This window comes from Macaca thibetana, chromosome X (assembly GCF_024542745.1).
Source record: "Macaca thibetana thibetana isolate TM-01 chromosome X, ASM2454274v1, whole genome shotgun sequence".
NCBI classification, from domain to species: domain Eukaryota; kingdom Metazoa; phylum Chordata; class Mammalia; order Primates; family Cercopithecidae; genus Macaca; species Macaca thibetana.
Window position 1 is genome coordinate 19,455,800 of NC_065598.1, and position 21,159 is coordinate 19,476,958.

Sequence of the window (21,159 nt, forward strand, 5' to 3'; positions counted from 1 at the left end):
ACTGTGAAATGATCACAATCAAGCTAATTAAGAGATTCATCACCTCACAGAGTTCCCTTTTTGTAGTAAGAACACGCAAGAGTTACTCTCAAATTGCAAGTATGTAATGCATGATTATTAACTCCAGTTACCATGCCACACAGCAGGTCTCCAGAAGTTATCTTGTCATTGAAAGTTTGTGCCCTTTGGCTAGCATCTCTCCTTTGCTTCCATGGAGCAATTTTTTTCCAGGAGCCCCCTGCTAGGCTAGCTGGGACAGACTGGCATCACCACCTGAGGCTCTCCCTGCCCTGCTCCCCTGCCCTCTCATCATTCAAGGGTGTTATCCCCCGCAGCCCCCAAACAAACCTCCTGTACTCCTAACTCCATCTCAGCATCCGAATCCTCCAGTACCAAACTGCTAAACACCATCTAAGTATTTCTCCAGTGTCTTGGAGTGGCTTAATACTGATATTAATAGCTAATATTTGTTGACAAATTAATATTTACCAAGTTGCTCTGCATGCATCTCACATCACAGGGTGACAGGTAAGAAAAGCAGTCATCCTTGCATCAAACAGGAATTGCAGTGCCAGAGGTGGTTCTGTGGTGGGGCTGGGCTGACAGCCAGGCAGCTGTGCAAATTCCTATCTATAGCCTGGACCTGGCCCCCACACTCCAGACCCACATCCCTATCATGCTTCCCAATGCACAGGACAAAAATCTTAGAGTCATCTCTCCCTCCTCCCTCTCCTGCCACACCCCCAGTCTTACCAGCAAATCCCGTTGGCTATACTTACAGAAATATCCAGAATCTGACCACTTCTCACCCTCCCACTGCCACTCCCTGGTCTCCCCTGTATTCCTGCAAAGGGCCTCCAAACTGCTCTCCCCGCTTCCACCCTTCCCCTTGCAGTCTGTTCTCAACACGGCAGACAGAGGGAACCTGTTAAAACGTCTCTGGTCACATCAACCTCCTCAGTTACTTCCCATCTCACCCAGACTCACAAGTCACAAAGCCCTCTCTGATCTGGAGCCCTATGACCTCTAACCCTTTCTCCTGTTGCTCTCCCCTGTCCTCTTCCCTCAGGCAGTGGTGGTGCACTGGTCTCTCTGTTGTTCCTCCAACAAGCCAGGGACACTGCCCTCTGCAGGGCCTTTGCACATGCCGTTCCCACTGCCCGAAGGGCTCTTTCCCCCATATTCCCACAAAGCTCTTCCTCACATCCTCAAGTCTTGACTTAAATCACTTTTTTCATAAGGCCTTTCCTGACCTCCCTATCATAAATTGCAATCCCACACCCAACATTCATCTCCCCCTCCCCTGCTTTCTCCTCCTCAAACATGCTTGCCCCAAGAGACTAGGCCCAGTGTGAGGCTCAACAGGGTCTCTGAGACCCACATCTCCCCTCACACTCCACCCCCACTTTTCTCTTCCTCCATCCTTCTTTTCTCCTCCCAACTCTACTTCTGTCATTGGCCCTCCAGTTTCCAGGCCAACCACAGACAGGCCAAGTGGTAATGCCTCCTTGGACCTGCTCAAAGCTGGGGGTGGGGCTTCCCCAAATCCAAGCCTCAGCCATGACAACAGGATGACAGAGTCTGACCTCCTGAGAAAGAACTGAAACACCTGTCATGGATTACCCATCACCCACAAAGGGCTGGAGAACTGCAGTGTATGGGAAAATGGTATGGTTCTGGTGATGGTTATTATTTTTTTTAATTTAATGGAAAACAAAAAGGACAAGAGTTAGAAATCCTAAAAAATACTAATGCTGAGACTCACAACCAGAGATAAAGATGAGACTAAGATGCAGCCTGGGCATCGGGATTTTTAAAGCTCCTTGGATGATACTCATGTGCTGCCAAGGTTGAGATCCATTGGAGATTTCTTTTTTAATTTTTTTGAAGTAATTATCTACTCACAAGAACTTACAAAAATGGTGCAGAGTCCCATGAACGCTTCACTTAGCTTCCCTCAGTGATGATATATGATTAGAGTACAATATCAAAACCAAAAATTGACATTGGTACAATACCATTCACTACAGACCTTATTCTGTTTTAACCAGTCATTTCATACACTGATTTGTGTGTAACTCTTTGCAACTTGATCCAATGTGTAGATTTGCACAAATCTACACACTGGATCACAATCAAGATACAATCAAGATACAGAACTATTCCATCTTCAAAAGAAACTCCCTCATGCTACCCCTTTATTGTGGTACCAGTCTTCCCCACACCCTGTCATTGTCCCTTGGCATCCAGTAACCTGCCCTCCAAGTCTGTAACTTTGTCATTTTGAGAATGTAATATAAACGCAATCATACAGTGTGTAACATCTTAGGTTGGCTTTGTTCACAAAGCATGATGCCCCTGAGATCTATCTAAGTTGTTGTGTGTATCCGCAGTTCATTCTGTTTTATTGCTGAGTAGTATTCCATGGTATGGATGGACCAGAGCTTGTTTAACCATTCATCCACTCAAAGGCATTCAAGATGTTTCCAATTTGCAATTATTACAAATAAAGCTGCTATGAACATCTGTGTACAGGTTTTTCTGTGAACTTAAGTTTTTATTTCTCTGGGATGAGCGTCCAAAAGTATAACTGCTGTTTCCTATGGCAAGCACATAGTTATATAAGAAACTGCCAAACTATTTTCCAGACTGACTGAACTACTTTACATTCCCACCACCAATATATGAGAGAACCAGTTTCTCTGCAACCTCGCCAGCATTTGGTGTTATCACCATTTTTAATTTAGCCATCCTAATGGCCATTCTAATAGATACATAGTAATTTCTCATTGTGGTTTTAATTTGCACTCCTCTAATGACTAATGATGTTGGACATCTTTTCATGTGCTTATTTTACATCTGCATATTCTCTTCAGTGAATGTCTGTTCATGTATTTCACCCATTTTTATTCGATTGTTTTGGTTTCTTACTGTTGCATTTTGAGAGCGCTACACATTCTAGATACAAGTCCTTTGTCAGACATGTGGTTTGCAAATATTTACTCCCAGTTTGTAACCTATCTTTCCATCCTCTTCACATTTTGATGAAGTCTAATTGATCTTTTTTTATTTAATAGATTGTGTTGGCCAGGCTTGGTGCCTCATACTTGTAATCTCAGCACTTTGGGAGGCCAAGGCAGTGGACTGCTTGAGTCTAGGAGTTTGAGACCAGCCTGGGCAACATAGGGAGACTCCATCTCTACAAAAAATACAAAAAATTAGCCAGGCATGGTGGCTCGCACCTGTAGTTCCAGCTACTTGGGAGGCTGAGGCACAAGGAGCACTTGAGCCTGGGAGGTCGAGGCTGCAGTGAGCTGAGAATGTGCCACTGCACTCTAGCCTGGGCGACAGAGCAAGACTCTTGCCCCCCCCCCCAAAAAAAAAAAAAAGATTGTGTTTTTGGTATGATATCTAAGAACTCTTCATCTAGGCCTAGGTCCCCAAAACTTTTGCCTATGTTTAATTCTAACACTTTTATAGTTTTATGTTTTACATTTAAATCCATGATCCATTTTGAGTTAATTTTTTAATAAGATGTTAGATTTAGGCCGAGGTCCACTTTTTTGTCTATGGATGTCCAAATACTGCAGGGTCATTTGTTGAAAAGGCTATCCTTCCCCCATTGAATTGCTTTTGCCCTTTTGTCAAAAAGTCACTTGGGCATATTTGTGTAGGTTTATTTCTGGGTTCTCTAGTTTGTTCCTTTATCTATGTGTCTATTCCTGTGTCACTACTACACTGTCTTGATTACTATAGCTATTAAAGTAAGTCATAAAATTGGGTAGATTCCTTCTATTTTGCTCTTCTTTTTCAAAATTGTTTTCAAAATGTTTTGACTATTCTAGTTATAATTATAATTATAGTTATAAATTCCCTTTATAAATCTTAAAATAAACTAGTCTATAGCTACAAAAACAATCTTGTTGGAATTTTGATAGAAATTACATTAGATCTATAGGTTAATTTGGGGGAATCAACATCTTTACCACATTGACTCCAATCCATAAATATGGTATGTCTCTCCATTTATTTAGATCTTCTTTGAATACTGTCAACAACATTTTGCTGTTTTCAGCATACACATCCTGTATATGTTAAGTTTATACGTAAGTATGCTGCATAACATTGTTTTGTCATATGCTGCATAACATTGTTTTGGTCAATAATAGACAATATATACATCAATGGTCCCCATAAGATTATAATACCATACTTCTACTGTATTAAGTGCCTTTTTTATATTTATATATGGTTTTGTTTTTGTTTGTTTGAGACAGAGTATTGCTCTGTTGCCCAGGCTGGAGTACAGTGGTGAGATCTTAGCTCACTGCAACCTCCACGTCCCAGGTTCAAGCGATTCTCGTGCCTCAGCCTCCTGAGTTGCTGAGATTACAGGCGCAGGCCACCATGCCCAGCTCATTTTTGTATTTTTAGTAGAGACGGGGTTTCATCATGTTGGCCAGGCTGGTCTCAAACTCCTCACCTCAAGTGATCCACCCACCTTGGCCTCCCAAAATGCTGTGATTACAGGTGTGAGCCACAGTGCCCAGCCAATATTTAGATATGTTTAGATATGCAAATACTTACCATTGTGTCATAACTGCCTACAGTAACACACTGTGCCAGTTTGTAGCCTAGGTGTGATAGGCCATACAATATACCTAGGTGTGTAGTAGGCTACACCACCTAGGTTTGTATAAGTACACTTCTCTATGATGTTCACACAACAACAAAATCACCTCATAATGCATTTCTGAGAACATAGCCCTGTTGTTCAGCAATGCATAACTGTACTTCAACAGTTAGTTACAGGACTATTGACATTATTTCACTTTGGGTAAGTTTTGGTAGCTTGTGGTTTTCAGGGAATTGGTTCATTTCATCTAAGTTGTCAAATGTATGTACATATAATTGTTTTTAGTAGTCTCTTATTGTCCCTTTTATAGCTGCAGAATCTGTAGTGATATCACCTGTTTTATTCCTAATATGCTAATTTGTGTCTTCTTTTTCATCTTTGCCTGTCTTTTTAGAGGTTTATCCATTTTATTGATATTTTTATTTATTTATTTTGAAATAGGATCATATTCTGTCACCAAGGCTGGAGTGCAGTGGCACAATCACAGCTCACTGCAGCCTCAACCTCCCAGGCTTAGGTAATCCTCCCACCTCAGCCTTTCAAGTAGCTGGGACCACAGGCACGCACCACCACATCCAGCTAGTTTTTGATTATTATTATTATTTTCTTTTTTTTTGGAGAAATAGTGTCTTGCTACGCTGCCCAGGCTGGTCTCAAAGTCCTGGGCTCAAGTGATCCTCCCACTCCCGCTTCTCAAAATGCTGGGATTTCAAACATGAGCCACTGCACCCAGCATATTGGTCTTTAAAGAACTGGCTTTTTCATTGATTTTCTCTGTTGTTTTTCTGTTTTCACCTTCAATGATTACTGCTCTTATCTTCATTATTTCCTTCTTCTGCTTGCTTTGGGCTTATTTCACTATTTCTAGTTTCTTGAGGTAGGGCCTTAGATTATTGATTTGAGAACATTCCTCCATTCTAATGTAAACTTTAGTGCCATAAATTTTCCTCTCAGTACTGCTTTAGCTGTGTCCCACACATTTTAATATGCTGTATGTTCATTTTCATTCAGTTTTATGTAATTTTTTTTCTTTTTTTTTTTTTTTTTTTGAGACGGAGTCTCGCTCTGTCGCCCAGCCCAGGCTGGAGTGCAGTGGCGCGATCTCGGCTCACTGCAAGCTCCGCCTCCCGGGTTCACGCCATTCTCCTGCCTCAGCCTCCCAAGTAGCTGGGACTACAGGCGCCCACAACCGCGCCCGGCTAATTTTTTTTGTATTTTTAGTAGAGACGGGGTTTCACCGTGGTCTCGATCTCCTGACCTTGTGATCCGCCCGCCTCGGCCTCCCAAAGTGCTGGGATTACAGGCGTGAGCCACCGCGCCCGGCCCAGTTTTATGTAATTTTTAAATCTTTTTGAGACTTCTTATTTGACCTGTGAATTATTCAGAAGTGTGTGATTTGATTTCCAAGTGTTTGGAGATTTTCTGATCTTTCCGTTATTGATTTCCAGTTTGATTACTTATGGTCAAATAACACATTTTATATTATTTCAATTCCTTTAAATATATTGAGGTTAGTTTTATGACACAGGATATGGTTTAACTTGGCAGATATTTCATGGATACTTGAAAAAAATGTGTTTTTGTCTGATATTATATGTAGCCACTTCTGCTTTTCTAAAATTAATATTTGCATAGTATACATTTTCCACCTTTTACTTCCAACATGCCTATATCAATATATTTGAAGTGAGTTTCTTACAAACAGCATATAGTTGAGTCAAGTTTTTTTTTAATCTATTATCTCTATTTTTTAATTGGTATATTTAAAACACATATTGACGACTGGGTGCAGTGGCTCATGCCTGTAATCCCAGCACTTTGGGAGGCTGAGGCGGGCAGATCACAAGGTCAAGAGATCGAGGCTCAGCCTGGACAATATGGTGAAACCCCGTCTCTACTAAAAATACAAAAATTAGCTGGGCGTGGTGGCACACTCCTGTAGTACCAGCTACTCGGGATGCTGAGGCAGGAGAATCACTTGAACGCAGGAGGCAGAGGTTGCAGTGACATGTTAGGACTTACGCCTGCCATTGTATTATTTGTTTTCTGTTTGTTCACTCTGTTTTTCATTGTTTCCTTTTTCTTGTCTTCCTGTGGGTTACTCGTATATTCTTTAGAATTTCCTTTTATTTATAGTCAGTTTTAGTATATCTCTTTGTGTAGTTATACTTTTAGTGATTTTTAGAGTTTTTTAGTTATTACAATATACATATGTAACTTATCACAGACTACTTGGATCAACATTTTCCTATTTCAGTGAAGTGTAAAAACCTTACTTCCAGTTAGGTTCTTTTACATCCTCCCCACCTCTTAAATATATTTTTCTTGCATATTACCTCTATATATATTGGATTCCACACCAGATGATATACTTTTTGCTTTAACCATCAAACATGTTTTTAAAAATTAATGATACAGGCCGGGCACAGTGGCTCACATCTGTAATCCCAGCACTTTGGGAGGCCAAGGCGGGTGGATTACCTGATGCCAGGAGTTTGACACCAGCCTGGCCATCACGGTGAAACCCCGTCTTTACTAAAAATACAAAAATTAGCCAGGCATGGTGGTGCACACCTGTAATCCCAGCTACTCAGGAGATTGAGGCAGGATAATCACTTGAACCTGAGAGGCAGAGATTGCAGTGAGCCGAGAATGTAACACTACACTCCAGCCCGGGCAACAGAGCAAGATTCCGTCTCAACAAAAAGAAACAAAAATTAATGACACATACTGTATACTTGGCCTATTATACATACTCCCTATTTTTATCCATTTGCTGTTTTCTCCTTTATGAAATTCCAAGCTTTCTTCTGTTGCCATTTCTTTTATGTTTAAAAAACTTTCTTTAGGCATTAAGGATAAGTCTGCTATTGATAAATTCTCTTAGTCTTCCTTTATCTGAGAATGTTTTCATTTTCTCTTCATTCCCTAAGGATATTTTCACCAAAGAAATCAGAGTTCATCTTTCTTTTCTTTCAGCCCTTGAAAATGTTGTGCACTTCCTTCTGGACTCCATTATTTTACAGGAGAAATTCACTGTCATTCAAATCACTCTTCCCTGTAAGTATATGTCATGTCTCTCTTGCTGCATTTTCTTTGCCTTTCATTTTTAGAAGCTGGATTATTATGCATCTTGGCATAGATTTCTCTAGGTTTATCCTGTTTAGGTTTTGCTCAGCTTCTCAATTCTGAAGATTTATGCTTTTTGCCAAATGTGGTGAGTTTTCAGTCATCATTTCACTCAATATTGTTTATTATCATAACCTTCTCTTCTCCTTCTGGAATTCTGATGACACAAATGTTAGATCTGATGTTATTGTCCCATAGGCCTCTGAGGCACTGTTCATTTTTTACAGACTATTTTCTATCTGTTGTTCAGGCTGAGTAAATTTCATTGATCCATTTTCAAGTTCACTGATTCTTTCCTCTGCATCTATTATTGAGCTCATCTGGTGAGCTTTATAACTTGTTTATTTTTTGGTTCAATAACTTCCATTTTTAAAAAACCTATTTATTTGCTGAGATTGAGATTTTCTAATTTTTCATTTGTTTCAAGAGTGTTTGAAATTGCTTATTAAGGCACTTTTATGATAGATGCTTTAAAAGTTTTGTCAGGTAATTCCAACATCTGAGTCTTCTCCGTATTAGTATCTGTTGACTAGTTTTTCTCATTCAAGTTGTGATTTTCCTGGTTCTTGGTATGACAAGTGATTGTTTAAATTGTATCTTGGGCATTTGGGTTATTATCTTACAAGACTCTAGATACTATTTAAATTTTAGCAGGCATTAACCCTATTGAGGCTAAGTATGCACATCCTGGGCTATTTTTGTTGGCTACAGTTTTAATGGTAGTTTAATTTCAGAGCCCTTGCAGTACTATTCTGGTCTGCTTCATCTCTGTTACTTAGAGGTCATTCTGAAAACCTGGGTGATATTCCATGTTAAAGTTTCTATTGCTAAACTTTTTGACATGTTTGTTCTAGTCAGATTCACATGTAGGTGGGTTAGGAGTTGTTTGCCCAGGACTTCTAATGCAGGCAGGGAATATTCCTTTAATTAATTCCTTTCTTCAGCTCCCTCCTCTCCAAGATTTTCCCCATTCTCTAGTGGGGAGGAGGAGCTGCCTACCACTGCTGAGTGGGAGGATAGGGATGGAAGTCCTGAATCCCCAGTCAGTCTCCACTGACGACATGCCAGCAGATGAGGGAATGCTGCCATGGGTTACCTAAAACAACACCCATTTTTTATCTCACAGTTCTGTAGGTCAAAAGTCCTGATAGGCTCAGCTGGGTTCTTTGTTCACTCAAGGTCTCACATATCAAGATGTGAATAGGCTAGACTTTTATCTGGCAGCTTGGAAGAATAACCCACTTCCAAATTCACTCAGGTTGTTGGCAGAATCCACTACCTTGCGGCCGTAGGACTGAGGTCGCCATTTCTTTCCTGGCTGCCAGCCAAGGTCTACTCTCTGCTCCTATAGGCTGCCCATTTCCTTCTCACATGACCCCTCCCTCTTCAAAGCAGCAAGTCCTCCTCTGACTTTCTCTTCTGCCACTAGACAGGAGAAAGTTCTCTTCTCTTAAGGACTCAATGTTAGGCCCACCTGGATCACCTCCCTGCTTAAAGATCAATTGTGCCATATAACATAACAAAATCACTGGAGTGATAGCTCATCACATGTACAAGTTGTGGGGACTTAGGAGTAGAATCTTGAGGACCATTCCTAGAAATTGTGCCTACCTTGCCACCACCAGGTAGAGAGTGGGATGGAGTTAATTATTGAGTCCAGAAGTTCTGCAATTAGAATGTATTAATTCTCTTTTGTTTTTGTTTTTGTTTTCTGAGATAGTCTCACTCTGTTGCCCAGGCTGGAGTGCAGTGCAACAATCTCGGCTCATTGCAACTTCTGCCTCCCGGGTTCAAGCGATTTTTGTGCCTCAGCCTCTGAATAGCTGGGACTACAGGCATGGACCACCACACCTGGCTAATTTTTGTATTTTTAGTAGAGACAGGTTTCACCACGTTGGCCAGTCTGGTCTTGAACTTCTGGCCTCAAGTGATTCGCCCACCTTGGCCTCCCAAAGTCCTGGGATTACAGGCGTTAGCCACCACACCCAGCCAGAATGTATTAATTCTAATGGACTTAAATCGAGCACTGTTTACGTATCACTATGTTCTTTGTGTATTTGTGGTAAACTTTTAAAATAATTTCCAGCATGATTGTGTTTACTTATATATTCACTAATATAGCTAGTAATACTTTATTCATAAAGCTACTTTAGAAATAAGATGAAAATATTTTCAAATTGAAGTCACCAGCTACCAATTCATGTTCTTGAGAAAAGAAACTAGAATTAAAAACATGGTACTGCCCTATCAGTACCATTGTGCAAAATGAATGCCCAAGCTTTATCAAGCAGCAGAATCACCTGAACTTTTTAAACGCTTCTAAGACTTCTATCCCTACTCCTGCCCCCATCACAAAATTTTGATGCTGTAGTGCACCTGGAGCAGGACCAGGTTAGAAACACACTGACATGGAGTCGCTGTGGGAGCCCCAAGCTTAACAAGTTTAAATATCCAATAATGATCACGGCAATATCTCAGATGGTTTAGATTTTGATCTGGTAGAAAGCTAAGGGTTAAAACACATGATCTTAAAGTCCCTTTCCAAGCTAAGATTCAATAATCTTGCCATTAAGAAAATAAGATTCTATTATGCATAATCACCACGATCAACTCAGTCAGGGGATTAAAACTCACTGAGGTCACAGCCCTCCCTGAGTCACAAGACTGCCCCCCTCTACCACATTTTCTGCACTACAACAGTTACAAAGCCTGAAGAAACCGCCAAATGATGTGGGTTCTTATTGGTAACACACTTGTACTTAATTATTCCAGACCCTACTTGGAATAACATTTCTCACAACAGAATCTAACAGGTTCCAGTTGTTAGTTTTAGAAATTGTTTTTCTGAAAGAAAACTGTATGTTTAAAGTTTCAAGAATAATTTGAGCTGGAATCGATTGGTTTTGAGGGCCCCGTGGATGGGGAACAACTGCATAGTCATACATACATCTTGATTATTTACCACTGATAGAAAAGACAGTCAAGCTCCTTCTAGAAAGCATAGCCTGCTGAACACTGCAAAACGACAAGTTTGCTTACAAATTAATAATAACTAAATATTTTCCCTAATTGACTTAATTTCAGAATTTGTAGGAAAAAACAGTGCAAGCCCATAAATCCAGGCAAAGGTTGTTCTTTTGAGTTGAAATAGCCAACTTTTGAAGAGAATTCTTTAAAATGCAGACAGAAATAAGTTAAATACCATGATTCCACCTGATTGGACACTTGGGGAAGGCATAATACAGCAGACAATAATGGTGAGGAGCACAGTTCTATCAGGACAATTCAGACACCCAGATAATGCTGCCCGCTTGAGCTCAGGTTGCACAGCCAGTTGGCCCGGATTCCAATGCTCTCTTTGCTCCTCACTAGCTTGTGTGACTGTGAGTATGGCTTTTAACACTGATATGCCTCAGTTACCTGTCATAGAGTGGTAGAAGAATTTAATTAGATTAAAAAAACATGGAAAGGGGCTGGGCATGGTGGCTCATGCCTGTAATCCTGGCACTTCGGGAGGCTGAGGCAGGTGGATTGTTTGAGACCAGGAATTTGAGACCAGCCTGGCCAATATGGCAAAACCCCATCTCTACTAAAAATACAAATATCAGCCAGGCATGGTGGTGGACGCCTGTAATCCCAGCTACTCGGGAGGCTGAGGCACGAGAGCTGTTTGAACCTGGGAGTAAGAGGTTGCAGTGAGCCCAGATTGCACCACTGCACTCCAGCCTGGGTGACAGAGTGAGACTCAATCTCAAAAAACAAACAAACAAAAAAACATGGAAAGGGCTTGGCCTCATTCCTGCCTGGCATACAGTAAGTGCTTAACAAATTTTTGTCACTGTACACAGACAGACATGGGTAGATTATACATACAATGCCAGGCAGCCAGTAAGTCTTGAATAGAATGCAGCCACTATTACTCCATAAAGTAACACAGCCATCAGGGCCAAAAAGCTAACTGTAGGTTCATTTAGCACATTCTAACAGTTGCCGGATGAATTCAGCCAGAAATTTCTCAAGTGGCATTTTAATCTGGACCATCTTTACAGAGTATCTTTGTAGAACAATGTTTAAAGCACTGAATTCCCAAAGGCAGGTCATAGGAGCTAAAACTATCATCCTCTAGGAGAAGTTACATTTGTGACAATATTCCATTCAGTCTGTCTCATTTGAATTTATATCCTCTGGTGCCTAACACACAGCAGATGCCCACATGCCCAAGGACACCAGGACTAAATGTTGTGAGCAAGATGAGGCTCTGCACATTATAATACATACCTGGGCTGGGCACAGTGGCTCCCGCCTATAACCCTGGCATTTTGGGAGGCCAAGGTGAAAGGATCACTTGAGCCCAGGAGTTCAAGACCAGCCTGGGCAACGTAGTGATACCCCCATCTCTACGAAAAATTTTTTAAAAAAACCAAAAAACAGGTGATGTGGTGCATGCCTATAGTCCCAGTTACTTGGGAGTCTGAGGTGGTAGAATCATCTGAGCCTGGGAGGTTGAGGCTGCAGTGAGCCATGATCATACCACTACACTCCAGCCTAGGTGATGGAATGACACACTGTCTCTAAATAAATTAATTAATTAATTAACACACCCAGAAAAATTACTGCTACCTTGTGAAGAGAGACAAACATCTTGAAAATAATCATCCATATAATTCACAAAATTAATGGCCCTTGAGTTTAAAGTTTAAAGAAAAGTAAAATGTGATTAAAGAGATCCATGTCAGGGTCTTTGAATGTAGAACAGTAACCTGAAAATCTACTTTATGACACTTGTTGAAGAAGTAGATTTGTGATCCCTTCCTAAATCAAGAAGAACAAAGCAACTGTGAGCTTTATCTCGGAGTGGTACAATTTTGCAAAATACTGGCCTTTCGCCTCATGGATCAAAAAAGAACAGCCACATTCACCAACCACTTTAAACAAATATCAAAATGGGCTCTAAATGTGTCAAAGAGAGATCTAAAACACCTAGCAAATGAAAGCTGAGGCCACGGCAAGCGAGCTGCAAATGGTCATGCTCAGCACACATAGGACATGCAAGTTGCAAGTTTACACACTTCACCCGTCAACAACTGGGCAGGCCGAGGGGAAAATGTACTTTTGCCGAACACATACAAAAACAGGCAGAGAAAACAGTTCACTTCCTCACAGACAGAGTCAGATAAATTTAAAGATCAACAAGCATATTCTTTTAACCCCTATCATAGCTTCCTGCCTTCCACATGTCTATCTGTGAGCTACAAAATGTTGAGGGCCTGTGTCCTGTTGAACTTTATCAAATGTCCCCTAACAGACAAATGTCCCCTAAAAGAGGAGGCAGACACATGCACATCAGCCCGAGCTATAGTTTCAAGGCTTTTTTGTTTTAAAATTCATTTGAAAATGTATAGCTGTGAGTCCCTTCCAGGAGAACTCAGAAAAAGGCTGCTTACATATGCTTTGCTCGACTAAAGAACAATGTTGTCTGGATCTGAGGGTAAGGTTTTAAAAGGAAGATACTGGTAATTAAATCCAACATGGGACAATTAACCCCTGTGAAAGAGTCCACATCTACCTGAAATAGGTGCCTGGCTTTCTGTTTTAGGTAGCAGTCTGAGGTCCCAGAAGCATAGTCTCTTTTTTTTTTTTTCTTCATTAAATTACTTTAAGAATTCATCCTAGTTTTTCCTATTATTGTACCCCATATTATGGTGTGTCATGGTCTGTTAAAAAAAAAAAAAAAAAACTTAGAAACTAGGCAAAAAAGATGATCATGTGACCTTTTAATGTCCTGCTATTGCATTTTTAATATGCACTCCCCCCATCCCCCGCCAGGAGGGTCATCTGACTCTGAAAATGTAATTTGATTTAACTAACACTACTAGGATATTTTACAATCCTACAAAAGTCAGAAGATAATGTAGAAAAATGATAAGGCATGCTGTTTTCTCTTTCTTCTTTTCTGGTAGAGATGATAACCCCAAAGGTAAAGATTTTATTGTTCTGTAAGACATGAACCAGTTTTGAATCTAACTTAGCAATCTTATTTGAACATTCCTTTTTCCACTGAGTTTTTTTTTTTCCACTGAGTTCCTCCTATCCTCACTGAGTTGGTTTTGCTATTCTGCTAGTTCCCTCATTAAATAAGTTCAATGAAACTTTGACACATGCTCTTTGTATGTTTTTAACAATATAAGAATAGGCCTGACATAGTGGCTCATATTTGCAGTTCCAACACTTCGGCAGGCCAAGGCGGGAGGATCACTTGAGCCCAGGAGTTCAAGACCAGCCTGAACAACATAGCAAGACCCGCCCAGGCACGGTGGCCCATGCCTGTAATCCCAGCACTTTGGGAGCCGAGGCGGGAGGATCACTTGAGCACAGGAGTTGCAGACCAGCCTGGGCAACATGGCGAAACCCCGTCTATGCAAAAAATACAAAAAAATTACCTGGGTGAGGTGGCATGTACCTGTGGTCCTAGCTACTTGGGAGGCTGTGGCATGAGGATCACTTGAGCCCAGGAGTTTGAAGCTACAGTGAGCTATGATCCCACCCCTGCACTCCAGCCAGGGTGACAGAGCAAGACTGTCTGAAAAGAAAAAAAAAAAATTAAGAATCAGTCTTTGTCAGTTCCTGGGGCCCAATAATCAAATCAGCACTGGGAGATTGGGTTCTGTGCATCAGAATGCCTCAGCAGTCATATTCATAGGTGGCTACATTATGAAAAGATTCAGGCTGATTAGCTAAATTGACTAGTGTGGTACAAATGAGGCTCCAGGCACAGGTATGGCACCTCCTCCCCTCACCCAATGGAAGCCACAGCTTTACACAGAGAAAAATCAACAGGTTGAAAGTCAGTGACAGCAGCAATTCCACTCTTACATGTGTGTATATGTAAGAGCAATTAGTGCTAATGTCCATAAGACAACATGCAAGAATGTTCAGAGCCTCTATCAATAAAATCCTCAAACTGGAAACAACCCAAATATCCATCAACAAAATACTGGATAAACAAATTATGGGATATTCATCATAATGGGATACTATACAGCAAGAACAAAGTACCGATGTACGCGAAAACATTTTGTTGTGCACTAGTCATATATAAAAGAACACATATTGTATGACTCCATTTATATAAAATTCTAGTACAGGCAAAACTAATGGATGATGATCAATTCCCTTGGGGGAGGGGAATCACTGGGAAAAGGCCTGAGGGAACTTTCTTTTCTTTATTTTCTTTAATGAAAGCAAGTTTATTAAGAAAGCAAAGTGGCTGGGCGCAGTGGCTCATGCCTGTAATCCCAGCAATTTGGGAGGCTGAGGCAGGCGGATCACAAGATCAAGAGATCGAGAACATCCTGACCAACATGGTGAAACCCTGTCTCCACTAAAAATACAAAATTAGCTGGGCATGGTGGCACACACCTGTAGTCCCAGCTACTCAGGAGGCTGAAGAAAGAGAATCGCTTGGAGGCAGAGGTTGTAATGAGCTGAGATCTCCCCACTGCACTCCAGCCTGGTGACAGAGCGAGATTCCCTCTCCAAAAAAAGAGAAGAAGGAAGTAAAGGAATAAAAGAATGGCTACTCCATAGGCAGAGCAGCCCTGAGAGCTGCTGGTTGCCCATTTTTATGGTTATTTCTGGATTATATGCTAAACAAGGGGTGGATTATTCATGAGCTTTCCAAGAAAGGGGTGGGCAATTCCCGGAACTGCGAGTTCTCCACCTTTTTAGACCATATAGGGTAACTTCCTGTCATTGCCATGGCATTTGTAAACTGTCATGGCACCATTGGGAGTGTAGCAGTGAGGATGACCAGAGGTCACTCTCGTCGCCATCTTGTTTTGGGTGTGTTTTAACCAGCTTCTTTACTGCAACCTGTTCTATCAGCAAGGTCTTTATGATCTGTATCTAGTGCTGACCTCCTATCTCATCCTGTGACTTAGAATGCCTAACCATCTAGGAATGCAGCCCAGTAGGTCTCAGCCTTGTTTTACCTAACCCCTATTCAAGATGCAGTTGCTCTGGTTCCAACGCCTCTGACATTTCCCCCTTCCCTTTTATAGGCATGGTGGAACTTTCTAGAGGGATAGAAATAGTATTGATCTGGGTGGTGGTTATAGAGGTACGCACTTACATAGAAACAAGAAAAAATCATCAAGCCATAGACATATGATATGTGCATTTTACTCTACATAAATTTCACCTTAAAAATGAATACTTTTGTAAAGGGGAGGGATAAAGAAAAACATATTCCAAAATAAGTGGGTGGGGGCCAGGCACAGTGGCTCATGCCTATAATCCCAACACTTTAAGAGGCCAAAGTGAGAGGACTGCTTGAGCCCAGGAGTTCAACACCAGCCTAGGCAACATAGTGAGACCCCGTCTCTACACACTTATTTTTTAATTAGCCAGGTGTGGTGGCTCACACCTGTGGTCTCAGCTACTCAGGAGGCTGAGGTGGGAGAATTGCTTGAGCCCAGGAGTTTGAGGCTGCAGTGAGCCCTGATCACGCCATTGCACTCCAGCTTGGGTGACAGAATGAGACCCTGTCTCAAAAAAAGATGTGGGTGGGGAGAGAGAGAGAGAAAAGAAAGATAAGGGAGATTTTAAAAGATTCTTCTTCCATATTTACAATAAATAAAATAAGAACAAATTAAATAAAAGAGAGATAAACCTAAAAAGGCATGTGGCCTAGCTGGGTACATTTCTGCATGATAAAAAAAAGCACACGTATCTTCTTAACAATGGGATGGCCTGGTGCTCAGTATACCTGCGGAATGGCTGGTATTTTTCTCTTGAGAGACTGAGACTGCACTGAGATGAAGGTGGATAGGAATCCCAACACTCTGGAGGACCATGCTCAAATGGGACACTGAATAAGGATCTGCTAAATGAATCAAGAAAATGCTTGGCTGGGCATGGTGGCTCATGTCTGTAATCCCAGTATTCTGGGAGGCCGAGGAGGGAGGATCACTTGAGGCCAGAAGTTCAAGACCAGCCTGGGCAATATGACAAAACCCCATCTCTACTAAAAACACAAAAATTAGCCAGGTGTGGTGGTGTGCGCCTATAGTCCCAGCTAGTGAGGAGGCTGCGGTGGGAGTATCACTGGAGTCTAGATCGACACTGCACTAAGACGTGAACATGCCACTACACTCCAGCCTGGGCAACAGAGTACAACCCATCTCAAAAAAAAAAAAAAAAGAAAATGCTTAAGGTAGGCTCTCTGACAGTGGTAACATGGACAGAAAGGCATGTGGGTATAAAAACGGGATTCCTGACCGGGCGTGGTGGCTCACGCCTGTAATCCCAGCACTTTGGGAGGCTGAGGCGGGCAGATCACCTGAGGCAGGGAGTTTGAGACCAGCCTGACCAACAAGGAGAAACCCTGTCTCTACTAAAAATACAAAATTAGCCAGGCATGGTGGTGCATGCCTGTAATCCCAGCTACTTGGGAGGCTGAGGCAGGAAAATCACTTGAACCTGGGAGGCGGAGGCTGCGGTGAGCTGAGATTGTACCATTGTACTCCAGCCTAGACAACAAGAGTGAAACTCCATCTCAAATAAATAAATAAATAAATGAGATTCCACAAGATTACCCAATTCAATCTGGGGACACATTATTCTTACATCAAATAGGACATGCATAAAGCTACTTTCAAAAGTGCACACCTATGCCAATATGATAATTATTACCTAAAGATGCTTTTTCAGCTTTTAGAATTCTCTACAGAGTCCTGGTTATTGTTAAACTCCACTGCATCCACCTACTGAATTTTCAATAATAGGCCTAAAACATTTCCAGTGGGTGAAGACTTGAAAATAGACTCAGCCATCTGAAAGAATAGAAGTTTCTTTTTCTGCCAAATGTGACAGCTACAAGTAGCGCAGCCCCAGCCACTCCTGCTACATCCTTTCTGCCCTAGGTAGAACAAGCATCTCTCAAGAGCATGACTTCCCCTCCCTTGAAGTGCTCCAGCTGAAACTAGAGGACACCTGAGCAGGTGAGTACAGGGCAATTCAGGCCCAGAGGAGAGGACCCATTCCCTCACCCAGTGACCAGCACTGCGGCACACTCACTGGGGGGCTGGCCACTGTGCTAAACAATTTCCAGCATTCTCTGGTTTAATCCTCTGAACAGGCCGATGAGGTAGTCGGGTTCTCAAAAGGAAACAGATGGCCCACTCGAATTAGGGTAATCTCGGGTAGGATTAATAGACTTTCACAGGGTGGGTGAGGTATAAAGAAAGCCCAAGGTGGTAGCCCGGGACTTGAAACAAGGGAGCCCCCAGACCTGAAGGAAAGAGGAGAGATGGGTAAGGAGGAAGGTGAGCTTGATTGGAGCAGCCACCCATCCCGTGAGGGACAGGGCCAGCCCAAAATCCACATGAGCAGGGAGCTGGCGGGATAACCGCCTTCCCCCGCCTCCCAATCTCACTCGCCTCCCTCCCTCCCTGCCATCTCCCACCAGGGCTTCCCTTGAGCCAAAGCCCATGGGAAGCCACAGGACAGGAGCCTGCTGCCATGCCCACACTGGCCTAGCCCAAAGCAGAGCAGATGGGGCAATGGCGAGACCTTCTGGTCAAGACATCACCTCCATTTCACAGCAAGGAGTCCTCTCTGAGCAGGGGGAGGGTCAGGTTCCAGCTCTCGCGTGGGCAGTTCCTGCACTGCATTTCCCTGCCCTGGTTCCCTCCACAGTCACTGACAGCATGCCAGCCCTATGCTATGAGCAAATTCCATAGGCTTTCTCAGTGCCTTCCAACTCAGTTTTCTGAATCTGTAGATTCATGGTTTAAAATGAGGTGACACTAGGCCAATAAGACACATAAAGGTGTTCAAAATACTACCTACCCTCAAAACTGGAGCTGATGCTGCAGTCCCTTCTCCTTCCCAGGCTCCTCCTCTCTTTCCCATGGTCCTCCTCTCCTTCCCACGGTCCTCCTCTCCTTCCCACAGTCCTCCATCCTTCCCAGGGCCCTCCTCCCTCTTTCCCACAGTCCTCCTTGCCTTCACACATTCTTCCTTCCTTCCCAGGGTCCTCCTATCTCTTTCCCATGGTCTTTCTCCCCTTCCCACAGTCCTCCTTCCTTCCCAGGGTCCTCCTCTGTCTTTCCCACAGTCTTCCACCCCTTCCCACAGTCCTCCTTCCTTCCCAGGGTCCTACACCCTCTTTCCCACAGTCCTCCTCGCCTTCCCAAAGTACTCCTTCCTTCCCAGGGTCCTCCTCTCTCTTTCCCATGATCCTTCTCCCCTTCCCACAGTCCTCCTTCCTTCCTAGGGTCCTCCTCCCTCTTTCCCACCGTCCGCCTCACCTTCCCACAGTCCTCCTTCCTTCCCAGGGCCCTCCTCTCTCTTCCCCACAGTCCTGCTCACTTTCTCACAATCTTGCTATCCTTCCCACAGTCTTCCCTCCTTCCCAGGGTCTTCTCTCTTTCCCAAAGTCCCCCTCTGTCATTCCTTCCTCCTTCATCTTCACTCTAACAACTGCCCCTTTTATCTGGAAAAACCCTCTTTCCACACTAGAATGCAGCTCAACTTCAGGGATGCTCCTTTCCTAAAACTGGGGTCTTTGTTTGGATATGCAAAAGAACTCCCATTCACACCTCCACAGAGTCGATCTGTGGTGGCCCAGATGCAGCACTTTCCCACTCTTAAAATGGGAGAGAGAGGCTGGATTCAAGTGTAGTCCAGTGCAGGGAAAGCCTATATTCCTACAACTCCAGAAAGCAATGTTTAGTAGCATGTTCCCTACAAAACTCTCCCCAGCCTTTTCACACCAAAGAGAAAAGAAAACAGAAATGCTAGCGGGATCACCCTGAGACAAGATCCTAAAGAAAGATTTAAACAGGTTTCTATTCATTTTAGACTCTGAAAGGATAGTGATTGGAAGTCCAGTGTACATCACACATTTTTCATCAACAACCCCTTGTCATTAAAAAAACCCCTTCCACCCAGCCCTCACGCTCCTTTGGTGGGGGTCACCTGCTTCTGTGGGCCCAAGGTTCCCCATACTACCTGCCTCCCTGTATCCAAGGCACAGTCCTCTTAAGTATTATCTGGTAACACGGAGACTACAGCAGGGGACCTGGGGACTTCTGCATGCAGGTCTTCCTACTGAGGACAATCCATTCTTCTGAGAACAATCCATTCTTCTCCAGTATGAGATAGAAAGTTTATGGCATGGGGACTTTTAGACCTAGTTAATACTCCCCATGAGGAACAGCCTCCAGGTGATTCTTTTCTACCCAACAATTCAAAGTATTACTTACAACTGTGTGGTAATTTATTAATATGAATGAATTACATTTTTATAATTAACCTGTAAATGACTTCTCCAAAAGGCATAATTTTCAAAACATTACTGAAGAAGTAAGTTTTGTTCAATGCTTCATGGACATAAAAGGGTAAGGTAAAATGATATTGCTCCTATCAAAAAGGCAATATGAGCCGGGCGTGGTAGCTCACACCTGTAATCCCAGCACTTTGAGAGGCTGCAGTGGGCGGATCACTTGAGGTCAGGAGTTTGAGACTAGCCTGGCCAATATGGTGAAACCCCATCTCTACTAAAAAAAAATACAAAAATTAGTCAGGCATGGTGGCACGTGCCTGTAATCCCAGCTACTCGGGAGGCTGAGGCACGAGAATCATTTGAACCTGGGAGGTGGAGGTTGCAGTGAGCTGAGATCAAGATCATGCCACTGCACTCCAACCTGGGCAACAGAGCAAGACTCTGTCTCAAAAAAAAAAAAAAAGAAAAAAGGCAATATGAATACAAAGGTGGAAAACATTGCATAATTTGAATTCTATATTCATTCATTCACTTAAAGCATTTCATAGGCCGGGCGCTATGTGTGGCTCACGCCTGTAATCCCAGCACTTTGGGAGGCTGAGACTGGTGGATCACGAGGTCAGGAGATTGAGACCACCCTGTCTCTACTAAAAATACAAAAAATTAGCCGGGTGTGGTGGCGGGTGCCTGTAGTCCCAGCTACATGGGAGGCTGAGGCAGGAGAATGGCGTGAACCCGAGAGGCGGAGCTTGCAGTGAGTGGAGATCATGCCACTGCACTCCAGCCTGGGCGACAGAGCGAGACTCCATCTCAAAAAAAAAAAAAAAAAGCATTCCATAATTTAGATTCTACATTTATTTATTTGTTTATTTATTTAGAGACAGGGAGTGCTCTGGCATGATCATGGCTCACAGGAGTCTCAACCTCCCGGGCTCAAGTGATCCTCCCACCACAGCCTCCCAAGTAGCTGAGACTACAGGTGCAAACCACCATGCCTGACTAATTTTTTTATTTTATCTTTGTAGAGACAGGGGTCTCCCTATATTGCCCAGGTTGGTCTCAAACTCCTGGGCTCAAGTGACCCTCCTGTCTCAACCCCCCAAAG

General features: G+C 42.8%; 1 protein-coding gene across 9 annotated transcripts in view; it reads right to left on the reverse strand.

Annotated features, from left to right (window-relative positions):
• SH3KBP1 (SH3 domain containing kinase binding protein 1) overlaps nt 1-21,159 on the reverse strand; it is a 363,386-nt gene that overhangs the window by 288,609 nt on the left and 53,618 nt on the right. The window contains exon 1 of one of the 9 annotated variants that reach the window (XM_050776635.1): nt 18,617-20,281. The exons of 6 other annotated variants lie outside the window; for them this stretch is intronic. In XM_050776635.1, the coding sequence (XP_050632592.1) occupies nt 18,617-18,679 (63 nt within the window). In that variant the 5' untranslated portion in view covers nt 18,680-20,281. Of the gene's footprint in view, nt 1-18,616; nt 20,282-21,159 lie in introns of those variants that run through there. 2 more of the 9 variants (XM_050776627.1, XM_050776636.1) reach the window with 2 other exon arrangements.